At 32.0% G+C, this 12333-nt stretch overlaps 1 protein-coding gene across 4 annotated transcripts; it reads right to left on the bottom strand.

The window, feature by feature from the left end:
* Positions 1-357: 357 nt before the first annotated feature.
* PAN3 (Poly(A) specific ribonuclease subunit PAN3) lies at positions 358-12296 on the bottom strand. 4 transcript variants are annotated; one of them, XM_068777390.1, is made up of 17 exons: positions 11983-12296; positions 11776-11875; positions 11622-11708; positions 11292-11411; positions 11183-11209; positions 11004-11088; positions 9844-9957; positions 8335-8433; positions 7453-7692; positions 6798-6952; positions 6295-6416; positions 5908-6010; positions 5536-5672; positions 5249-5327; positions 4875-4990; positions 3357-3519; positions 358-3217 (listed from the first exon to the last, which is right to left on the bottom strand). In XM_068777390.1, the coding sequence occupies exons 2-17, from the start codon at positions 11848-11850 to the stop codon at positions 3101-3103; spliced, it is 1839 nt and encodes a 612-aa protein (XP_068633491.1). In that variant the 5' UTR covers positions 11851-11875; positions 11983-12296; the 3' UTR covers positions 358-3100. The 4 variants fall into 4 exon arrangements, with proteins under 4 accessions (XP_068633491.1, XP_068633497.1, XP_068633504.1 ...); XM_068777396.1 differs by having other exon boundaries at positions 9844-9954; XM_068777403.1 differs by lacking the exon at positions 11183-11209.
* Between the last annotated feature and the right edge of the window lie 37 nt (positions 12297-12333).

Here is a 12333-nt window from a genome sequence, read left to right as displayed (position 1 = left end):
TAAGAGTTTTTCAAATAAATAAATACTGTGTCATTGACAGTGTTATAGTGGATTTATTTTCGCAAGATAATTAACGAATAATAAATTAAAAAAATAGAATGTTGAACGATTATTGAGAGGATTTTAGTTCAATGTGTGGTCTTGTAAAAATGTTATTGCAAATAAGAACTAATAATCCTACTTTAATCAATTGAAAAACAATGAAAAGGATATCAGAGTGATAATAGACATACCTCTCACAGTCAATAGATTCTTAGGAATACAAACTTCTACATATGTTAATTTTACATTAGAACTATTATTATTTGAATATATTGACGCAAATAATAAATAAGAAACGAAAACTAACGTCTTATACGAAAAATGTGCTTTAAGAAGCTGTAATCTAAATCAGTGTATTAGCTGTATGTGTTAATAAATGTTGTTTTTATGTGTAGTTATCTGCTAAAGTTAATATTTCCAAGTATTTTGTTGTTTTTTTATTCATGCCGTCAATACTGGAAGCACCTTACGAAAACGTTATACAAATTCAGATCTACGTGACATAGAACTCGGTCACTGCATGTGCAATAGTATATGATCAGCTCTTAAATCCATATTGGGACACCTAAGGAGCTGATTGTCTGCTCTGTACGTAATGCATTTAACGCTTCATGCTTACTTTTATTACATATAACATTACTATAAAGAGGATGGAGTAAACTTTTGAGCATTTTTCGTCAGATGGATATAGCCTGATATACCTGGTACATAGTAGTCATTCTATATCATAAATTAAAAACATATCAGAGCATTGCAAGACAAAACACAACACAGTAATGATTGCAAGCACTAACAATATATAACAGCCAACATAAAATTTGGCTGAACTATTTATACTGTAAAGCTGTCATTAGACCAGACTGCACATATGCAAGCTTGTGCTTTGCGTAAGCATATCCGCTTGCCTGGGACTTCAGGTTACACGTAACAGTTTCTTAAGTGGGGCAACAGATGCCCCAGAAAGTGTGTGCGCAATGAACCACTTATACAACCCCAACATATCAACTTGGATCTGCCAATGATTGCCCAGATCTTTAAATGAGCATCAGTCACGATGGCTCTGGGCACTTTACTTTCGAAATGGAATCCTTGATCATATTACATAGAAGTGTTGCAGGAAACTGGCCACTTATTTTATCAGCGTTAAGGCTTTCTGAAATGGTAGTCATGATAGCCAGATAATAGCAACCTTATTTAGTGACAGCTAAGCAGATATCTCCTTTTGAGGGCTCTTGGCTAAGTTCATAGAATGCCGGTCTAAAGGACCTAAGAGCTCGGCGCCCTCCTTCTACACCAATAATAAAGTCTAATGTAGCGGCCTGAGCCAGGGATCCCGAGGGAAACTTCAAGCTTTGCTTAGCTATGTTTAGGCTATGCAATGCCCCCTTGAACCCTTTGAAATGACTTGAAGTTCGCATAGTCATTTGGACCGAAGTGTTAAACTAGGCATAACAAAAAAAGCAAAGAATAAACCATGAACCACATGGAGACATTAACAAAAGGTTGGTTTTAAGAAGAAGCACTGTGTGTGGGTGCCAATAGATCTAGTAAGTTATATGCATGTAGAATACAAAAAAATTAAAATGTAGAATTAAGCATAAATTGATTTGAAAAGTAAAAATAATTATTGCAAAAATTTATAACAAAATGAAGGAAAATACCAGTAAAGATGAAACGAAATTTGGGTGAAATTATACGGATTCGAAAGTAGATAAAATTAAACTGCAAATAATTTTAGAATCTTTTTTCTTTTTAATGTAAAAATACTTAAACAAACTGTAATTCTAAGCTGTTGAAATCTCAACTGGGCTTATGACTTATTATAAAAAATCACCGAGAAAAACAAATTAAAAACGGAAAAGGCAGCAACAAAATATTAAAAAAATGAAGTGTATAATGAAAGCAGCTATTGAAATTTCAACTGTATTTATAATTTGTCACAAAATTAAAGAGACTACAATAAAAAAAAATTTAGAATGACAAGTGCAATAAGCAGAATTATCAAAATATCAGTAAGAATTCATTTTAAATTATAGTGAAAACTGTTGAAATCTCAACTGAGTTTATGATTTGTCATAAAACTAAAGAGGCTACATTTCAAAAATAATTTGAAGTGCCAAGTGAATAATAAGGAGAATAAGTAAAGGCCAAACAAAATTTTGGTAAAATTACAGTAAAAGCCTTTACAAACAGTAAAAGCCACCTGAAAATGCAGATAAAATTAAAACTGCAAACAAATTTATAATATTTTTCGTGTCAATGCATGTGTAAAATACTTAAAACTGTAATGCAAAGCTATCGAAATCTCAACTGGGCCTATGACTTATCATAAAATTAAAAAAGTAACTTTAAAAAAATTTAAATAGTCCCCAGGCCTTCATGGTATTAGGCCAACTGGTTTGCTACCATGAAAATACCAAATGCATTGGCAAAGCTAAGTAATCATCATATTAAGAAATGCTCAAAACTTTACTTGTTGAGGGTCTAACATTTCAATATCTTATGGGATTTGTTACTTTGGAATGTTTGTGGCATTTGTCGAGGCGGCTGCTTGTTACGATACATAGACAGGCTATGTACAAAACTTTACTTGGACACTTAAAGCTTTAAAAGGGCATTATAGAACTACATTTATATCTAGTTCGTTCGTTTCGTTACTACCCATATATATATAAAAATAATTATTAGTAAAATGACGCTAAATCGTCAGGAAGTGCCCAGTAACAGGGTTCACTTGACAAAATGAGATCGTGTTATATCTCAGTACTGGGTTGTCGTTTTCCAAAACTAATCGTGCAACAACAGACTCTACCTGCGTTTCGTGTCCCATTCAATAGTATATCATGGTATAAGAATACCATACGCGAATACATGTTACTTAAAAGAGGGCGACATTAAACACGGAAAGATAAAATTAAAAATCACATTGTTAATCATGTCCACATGCAATAGACATAGATTAATAATTCGCGCTTTGTACGACCTATATAGGCCGATTATAAAATGATGTGCGTGGTGTTAGTTTGGCCTGCATGGTAAAGAATACACAAAGTAAGATCTACGGATCCTCAGAGGCCGCCTGCATCACCTCATCGAAGGCTTGTTCCAGGCAATGTTTCAACTCGGCGTATGAAACTACCAGGACACTTTGTTCATCACGAGACATTAACTCCACCTAAAATTGTTTAAAATTATTTATCACACACATAATTTGTAGTAAATAAAATTATAGGGAAGACGTTGGACTTGTCCAAAAGTGGTTATTTCATAATTTTGGCAAATTCTATTTACCAATATATAATTTATACAAATACCTTGGCATTAGAACCACCATCGAGTTGGTTAAGACAGTGTGCGAGATGAGCTTGGTCGAGCCACGGTCGGCCATCTTCTGTAACTGAGTGGAACAAGTAGTCCCGGAACAACTTCAGCATGTAGCGATCGCCAGTCTCCGACCAAGATGCATCCATATTTAGCCTAAAAGTAGTGGTATGGAAAATAATATACAACCTCAAAGTAGCTTTATTCTATTATTACAATCATTTATAATCGTCAGCTTAAATTAAGTTTACGTTAGTTCGTATCGCGCCACCTACTGAGAATAACTAACAATAAACTCAGGGGGGTTGGTAATTTTATTGAGACAAAAAAAAATTAAAACAGTTCACTTCCAAACATCGTTATCGTGAACCTACTCTGAAATAGAGTAATACGCATTTTGTGTTAATAAATTTTGCTTAACAAATATCTTAATTGTACTAAGAGACAAAATTTACCGCCTCGCTTGTAAGTTTGTAGAGGAATCATGTACATCGACTTTGAAATAGAATAATATAATATGCCTCTTGACAAAGCCTGTGTTTAATAAATTTCTTGAATGTACTAAGAGACAAGTTTACCATGTCGCTTGGTAGTTTGTTGTAAAATCGTATACATTGACCTACAAGTAAGTGTGACACTTTATGGAGCCTATCAGCGAATACAGTAAGTTCATTTTAATTCCTTAGATTACATTGACAGAAGTCAGTTTGTCTTAAGTTCACTTGGATTTTTATGTACATACATCAGGTAATCATAAAGGTATTGTGAGTACAGTGTATGTTAGTAGAATAGTTTGTTTCTAGAATAAAAAAAAGAACTTATGAACAACAGCACTGACCCAAAGTAGACCAAACTGAACTGTATAAAATAGCTAAAATAAATTAACCGTGCGGTATCAACATCGGGCAGTTGAACAGCATATGCTGCTGAACTAAGTTAACAGACATAATATTCCTACATGACCCCACTCTACCTTATCATCTAATATAATACCTAATAAGACAGCTTTATTGACTCATAAGGTTCATCAAAACCCTGGTTACATGTTTTTAATGAAGAACCTAGCCTAGTTTTGTTGTTAGTTAAAAGCAAATTATTTGCACTAAACCAGTGTTGTCAATTACAGATTGATGTAAGTTAACCTAAAAATTAAAGATGTGTTGTCTGTGAACAATACAATCTTACAAATATCCCTCATAGAATGAGGTAAATCAAAAGAAACAGGAAAGGGCTTAAAATTGAGCCAGATGATAACCCCATTTCTACAGGTGACTCATGAGATATACTTCCGTTAACATTTACTCTTTGGATCTGAAAGGAAAGAGTTGGTGTTATCAGTTTATCCTACTCTTGAAGATAACAATAAGACAAACTGATTAAACAGTGTGTTGTAATACAACATTGGTGTTCTATTATTTTTTTAAATCTGTTGTAAAGGCACTTCTAAGCAGTTTTGGGTCAGACCCAATGACAATGAACGTGATTTGAAGTAAATGAATTTAAGCACTTACTCAGGTCGCTCATTAACAACTCCAAGCTTTATCAAGATACGTAGAAGACGACCATTGTCAATTTCATGTGCGAGTTGTTCCTCGAAAACATCAGCTCTACGTTCCAAAGCTTCTACCTATAGAAAAAAGGATGAAAACTTGTTAGGATCATTATGAAATGTTAACACATTAATATATGATCCCGATAAACAATAGCAATGACAATGCAGGAGTAGGCATATATAACTTACGACACTTAGGCAAGAAGAAATAAGGAAAAAATAACTCATTTAAGGTAAAAACAACAATATAGTTTTTTTAAGAGTGTTGTTTAATAATCTTTCTCGATCAAACATCTGTACTTTAGCAGCAAACAAATTAACAATAAACAATACCTGAGTATAAAACCGGGCTCCTATCATAGGCATGAGATCAGTGACCGAGCGCCTCGCAGTGGAATTTGACAACAAATACCTAATTGAAAATAATAAAGGTATCAATTTAGATTATGATATAATTGAACAGGAAAAAAATAAAAATATAATTATAAATAGCTTAAAATGAATGATAAAATTATTTTATATAGGTATCTTACATAACATTGTCTAACAACAGTAACTTGCATACTAATTTTAAAATTTATAAAATGAAATTGTCCTAAAATTGCGTGTTTTTATCATACAGGATTAAATTTTTAAGGTCCGCAGAGTAAGTCCTTGCGACCAGGTCCATAGAGGCAGCCAGGTTGTCACAGTGGATGGTTCGGCAGGCTAGTGCCAGGGCTAGGCGACCAAGGGCAGTCAAGTCGTCTTGCTGGGCCTTTAGGAACACAAAAAGTTTCAGTAAGCCTATGTTATAAAAAATTTTTAGTCTTAAATTCAATGTTATATACTGGTAATTATCATTGCAGGCATTAGATTTGTATGACAAAATAGGACAAAAATTTTTTTGCGATTGAATGTTAATATGACATGTTAACTACAATGTGAAATTTAAGTTGATTAAGCGACTGTCGGTACAAAAATACAGAATACAAAAGGCATTATTTATATACCTGAGTAATGTCATTCGCGTTAGGGTGTACGGCATCAGCTGCTCCACACCAGGCAATACGCACACGACATCCATTCATTACCACCTTGGTAGGATCTAAAGTCCTGTGGGCATACGCCAAAAAAACTATTTAGCATTTACTGCTCATGAATATATTTTTTAAAAGAAACAAAGACCTCTTCCTTCTGATCATTAAATTCATCAATGGGACCATGATATTAAAACTATTGTTCGAATTACTTGATATCCTAATCATCATCATGACCAACATGTATGTCTGTTAGACATAGGACTCCCTGAAAGATTTCAAATACCATCAGTTGGTTCGCAAAAACCCATTTTGCATTGTGTTCGTTATTAAATCACTTCTACATATTTAATAAGTAACCTGCAAGCGAGGCCTGCTGTATGAATAGCGCGTAGAGCTGCAGTCAGCTGGACAAGTAAACTCCACAGCACCGCTTCAGGAAGCAAAGCTCCACATGCAACTGCACGAAGCATAGCATTTTTCTGAAAATACATTTTTCATTTGTGAAAATGCAAATAGAGTACAATAGTCATTTATCAACATTTTTATCATTAAATTTTTCAATATATGCATGTTAGATTGACAAATGAATTAAGATAGTTTAATCAACAAATTAGGAGAAAAGAATCCATCTTTTAAGAAGCAATGAAAAAGCTATTTCAAATTAAAAACATTTTGACTACTTTATCAACCTGCAATAATGATTAATTTATTTACAAGAATGTTGAAGGTAAAAAAATCCAACACAGATGTACAAAGTCAAATCATACATTGAGAATGTATAAATTTTATTTTAAATATATATAATTCTTTATTATATATATATATATATATATATATATATAAACATGAAAGTGAATTACCTGGTGTGTGTATGGGCGTGGAGCATCTGGGTCTGAAGAAAAAGGATCGTGGTATGTACCATTAGCCTCTGATGAGTTGCCCGTGGCACTGCCCGACAGATATTTGCTCATGAGAGTAACACAAGCAGGGTGGTAGTCATACACTAGTATCAGGGCTGTTAAAAGCAAAGATTACATGTTGTTAGATAAGAGAATAATGCAACTGCAAACTGAATTAAAATAATCTTATTTATTTTAGCTAAAGAAAATCGTTTATTATGAACATAATATACGATTTTCTTTCATTGCGTTCTATTGGTGTTGAGAATGCCTTAAACATTAAAATAATTTCTAATTAGCTGTTGCTTCCAAAGTATTTCTTCAATAAGTTACTGTGATCTTGACTTTCTACTTACAAATAAACTATAGATAATTATTTCACACATGAAAAAAATAGTTTTCAACTAGCTTTTTCCTTGATGCTTGTTAACCAGGTTATAAAAAACAGATTTAAAAAAATAGATATGTTTTGCGGCACTTTTGTGATCCCTACACTAAAATATTCTTAATTTAGGGCGAGAAAAAACTTCTAGTATACCTATTTATTTTAAATATATATCTTCAGTTTAATGCCTATAATACGAGATTAAACTATTTAAAATTTATAATGTCTTACAATGATCTCCGAAGGCCTGAGTAGTGAAGCATTCTTGAAGGCGGACTATGTTAGGATGGTCGATTTGTTTCCACAAGTCAATACGCTTGGTGGGCACGGCGGAGTACGCGTGTAGACGACGCAGGGCGAGGTGCTCGCCGCTCTGACGATGCGCAGCGCGAAATGACGAAGCCAGCGAGTGTGGTCCAATGCCTTCCAGTGGCACCAGCTCAGAGTACATTTCCACATTTTCAGGTAATTCTGCCAATAAAGGTTATATTATCAATCTTTTATGAATGGTCCCAACATCCCGCACATGTTCTTGATATTTATTTAAATTTTAAAGATTAGACTAGAATACATGGCGAAAATATTTCACATCGACCTTAGTCGAAGTCAAAGCCGAAATTAGACAATTGTCTCTTTCCAAAGGTTGAAGTGCAATATTTATCGCCGGGTACTGAACAACTATTTATGCATACATTTTTTTGAGTAAAATTACTAAGTATGAAACAGGAGTTTACTAAATTTATAAGTAAATTTTTTCCTTTTTAGGAAGATGTCTTTGGTTATAGGAGCTAGGTGATTTTGCCACAGTATAGGCTGTCATTCATACCATTTTGATTTGAAGATACCAGGGAGGATCGAAACATAACATAAACAATTACTGTTAGTATACAATTGTGCTGTACTGTTTAATGTTATATTCCAGTTACTCAATACTTTGAAGGCTTTGACATTAATTCTTTAAATTGATTGCCTTATTGCAAATTTATAATTCAGGTAAATTATTATGTATATATTATAATTTTCATAGCATATCAAGCAGACAAGGTCAGTAGTAATGACTATTATATATAATATGTACATATATAATTAGTCTTTATTTTACACTACATTTACCTGGGAATTGATGAATATCAGGTTGAAGGAAAACATCTTCATTCCTCTGGTATATCTCGGCTCTAATAGTTTCTGGCATATAGAACGAAGCAGCGAGACCTAGAAAATATACATTTAAAACAGATTAATTTATGATTAATATTTTTTTCCATTACTTGATTATATCCACATTTTTGAGTCGATTTTTGTTGTATCAAGTTTTTTAGTTTCCAAATTTGAACTTAAAAAAGCTGCAGGCAAGATCAGATAAATTAAAAGAAAAACCCACCACATATTAATTATTAGAGAAAATTGTAATAACACAACCACACAAGTTTCATCTCATTGATTGCAAATTGATGGTTCTCTAACATTTAATTTAATCAGCAATGTCAAACGCAGAGCAACATAGTCATTGTCACAATATACAGATTAATTAAAAATATAGGTTTAATTTATTTCGCTAAGCTTCAGACACAAAATGCCGTTCACATGCATCTTTAAATTCGCCAAAAATATAAAGAAATAACTATCAATATTTTTTTGTAATTTTTATGTTATTTCTATATTATTCATGACTTAACACTTACTGTCAAAAAATAATTATTCCAGGAATAGCAATCATAATAAATACATAATTTTATTGATTGTTTTCTATCAATTTTGTATCCCAATTGCAAAAGTAAATTAGTTTCCACAATATTAATTATAAAATACATAAAGTAAATGAAAAATATTTATAGACCTAGAAATCACAATTGCAGTGAAAATTAAAGCAAAGCTTGGCACAATCATCATCAATTTAGCCACAATGTTGCCTCCGTTGCTGTACACTGGCCTTCCCCATAGATTTCCAATAAGTCTGGTTAGAAGCAATTGTCATTATATGTTTTTGGACTTAATTAGGACTTAACAAGCAGCTTGCCGGTGGTTATAATAGTAGTTTAATAAATAATTAGTTTTGTAAATTCACTTAAAATCTTATTAAAAATCCAATGGGAAACAGGCTTTTATTAAAAATAGGAATGTTTTTATTTCATTATTTTATGCATACAAAAGTCAGAGAATTCATTCAAGTAATGAGAGTCTAAGCACAACTGTTAGCCTTTAAAGCTCATTGGTAAACTATGAGGAGCATTTTGTAGCTCTTTCTAACATACATTTGCAAAGAAATACCACTGTAAAGACAGAATTAAAGGTAAGCAGTTTGTGTTCAACTTTAGGCAGTTAAAAATGTTTGTACAGCAGATGATTACAATGTTTGGTATTGTACTGCCAATCTGTATGACCCCTTTTTCTATCCCTAAAATGAAGAAAGGCATTGTTGTTGATCTAAAATAAAGTATTTGCTTGCATATGTTCAAAAATACAAATAAATACATTAAAAATAATTTGATGTATTAGTGAAAGCAGGCTGTGGTTATGTTAAAATTCTTCATAATATTTTTTGATAATTATATAGCTATGTATAAACATACACATGAATCTAATTGAAAGCACTTTTGACGTTTGATATTTCTGAATACATACCAGGTTTAGAAACAATGGGCCCCATATGAGTAGGTGTTCCAGTGTACATTTGTGATGTGTATGCAGAGGCTGTACTTGGACCAACACTTGCTCCAAGACATGATTCGGAACCTGCTGAAAATGCAAATTAGAGATTTATTTAACTTCCTGCCAATATCAATTTAAGAGGGATATGAAAAAAATTAATAAATCAATTATGCATTTTCTTGGCTTAAGTTAGAGATAAAAATTGTACAATACCAAACTAACCAACTCTTAAAAAAGACTACCTACATAAAAAAATCATGAAAGACACTGATATTAACTTTTTGTACCTCTAAAATACATGCATTGGTAGCCAAGTAGTAGAGAACTGAGACTACAATAGCAATTCGTGGATTCAATTGTCGGGATACTGTCTTATATAATTAATGCTTTGTGTATTAATTATTTATGATTGCCACATTTTACAAACAACTTCCAGTGAAAGGATAGTTTATCTTTAATCAAAATTCTCGAGAATGGCCAAATGTAGAGTTGAACAAGGAGTTTTAATCACATTTAAAACAATCATTATTTTTTATGAATTTGTTCTTATAATTACTATAATGTATATATTCCATTAAAAATTTATTGAATCTCTTTGATAAAAAAAAAACAGAAATTGTTTTGGAAAACCGTCAAGATTCTTGAGAAACAGAACTACTATACTACATAGAACTACTACTACTTTCTTTATTCATTTCTCTTACTTATTTCATAAACACATTTAAGGTTGAGTATGAGAATTTATATAACATCTGCAAGTCTTACTTTAGTAACTACTGGTGATTCCTTTGATGTCAATTGTCTCTCTAATGAATAGTTTGTGATACTGTATGTTTTTCAAGACTCATATTATACCATAACACAATTATGGTAAATTCAAGCAAGGAATATCCTTTTTTGACTTCCTCAAATCAAAATGTGTTAAAGAAAAGCAGATGACAAGGTGCAGGGAGCATTGAGTCATATAATTGAGTATCTGCCTAAGTGACCTAAAAGGTCAGAGGACTCCTGATTATGAGGAATATCTAATGTAACAGCTTTTATTTTTAAGATTTGTGAGATGTATGTGTATTTACTAAGGTCAAATTTATTAAGGTGTTAAACCGAAGTGTTGAGAAACTATAGTGACTTACCTATTGAGGCTGAGGAATTCAATCCTCCAGATGTGTTGAGACTTTCATTAGTCGCATAAAAGTATGTTGTACCACCAACATTCTCCTATAAATTAAATAATTAAAATTTATTAATATGCAACAAAATAACAAGAAATAAATAAACATTACTGAAGGCACTTTTTGACACTGAAATTTACCTTTAATTTAAAGATGCTTGATAAAATCTGGCAAATTAAAAGAAAGTTTGTGAATAACAATTTAAAAAATTACTTTTTACTGCAATTAACACTTGATGTTATAAATTACCTGATGTACTTGTGTATTGGGTACACTGACTAAAGTAGAAGGTGGAGAACTTTCTGGTGACTCTGGGAGTATGTTTGTAGGGGTAAAGTAGTTCACAGGTACAAATTCATTAATAAGTACCTAAAAATAATTGTATCAATGAATTAATGTGGGATGTTAAATGTTATGAATTGCCTACACCTGTGATGAAACAATACTTGTATAAACTATAATCTAAGGCTATTGATGTCTAGATGTGTATATCATTGAACATTTATTTCCTATTGTTTGTATATAAGAAATAATCAAAACAAATGCATGGAATTAAATATCTCTTTTGTTATATTTTACCTTTTTAATGGCAGTTGGGGAAGACTCAAGACTTAGTTTACCCAAAGCTTGGTTCAAAGATCTTGTCGGAGTAGATGTTGAACGATTCTGAAATATATTGTTTATGTTTTGAATACTAATCACAATATTAATAATAAAAAAGTAAAAGTCATACCATATACGTCGCCAATTTAGATTCTTGAGGTAGCCCATTAGGGGGTGAGTATTGTAAAAATATTGATGGATCCATGTTTTCGAACTTAAGAAACAACCAACTGGCAAAAAATTAATAAAAATGTTAAAAAAAGTAGGATAGACGGTATTAGCATAGTCGTACTGACGTTACGAAGAAAAGTTGTAATAACAAAAAAGCGAACTATACCTAATAATTTATAATCTTAACAATATATTTCCTTCATTGCTCTCTCTGTTCTTACGAAATATATAAATCACAGTTGATAACAAAGAATCTAGACATTTTTACCAGGTACCGTCTTTTCTGGTTACTGAACTTTTCGATGGAAGATAAAACCGTTTATATTTATATATAAAGGTCCTCTAGGCTTATTTTCTAAACTAACGAACAGAAAATATTCCGTTCTTATAAAACTAACTCATAATAAAGACCAAACCAAAAGTTAAGCTTAAAATTTGTCTAAGTCAAAAGCCGTGGATAAGGACACGAAGACAAATACATGAACGTATATATAACTGTGTATGTAGAATTGTATAC

The sequence above is a fragment of the Battus philenor genome, unplaced genomic scaffold (genome assembly GCF_028537555.1).
Source record: "Battus philenor isolate CCGP_79_NKW_IND1 unplaced genomic scaffold, ilBatPhil1.0.hap1 SCAF_1, whole genome shotgun sequence".
Lineage (NCBI taxonomy): Eukaryota > Metazoa > Arthropoda > Insecta > Lepidoptera > Papilionidae > Battus > Battus philenor.
Note: the sequence above shows the minus strand (reverse complement) of the source record. Positions and strands in the feature narration are given on the sequence as shown.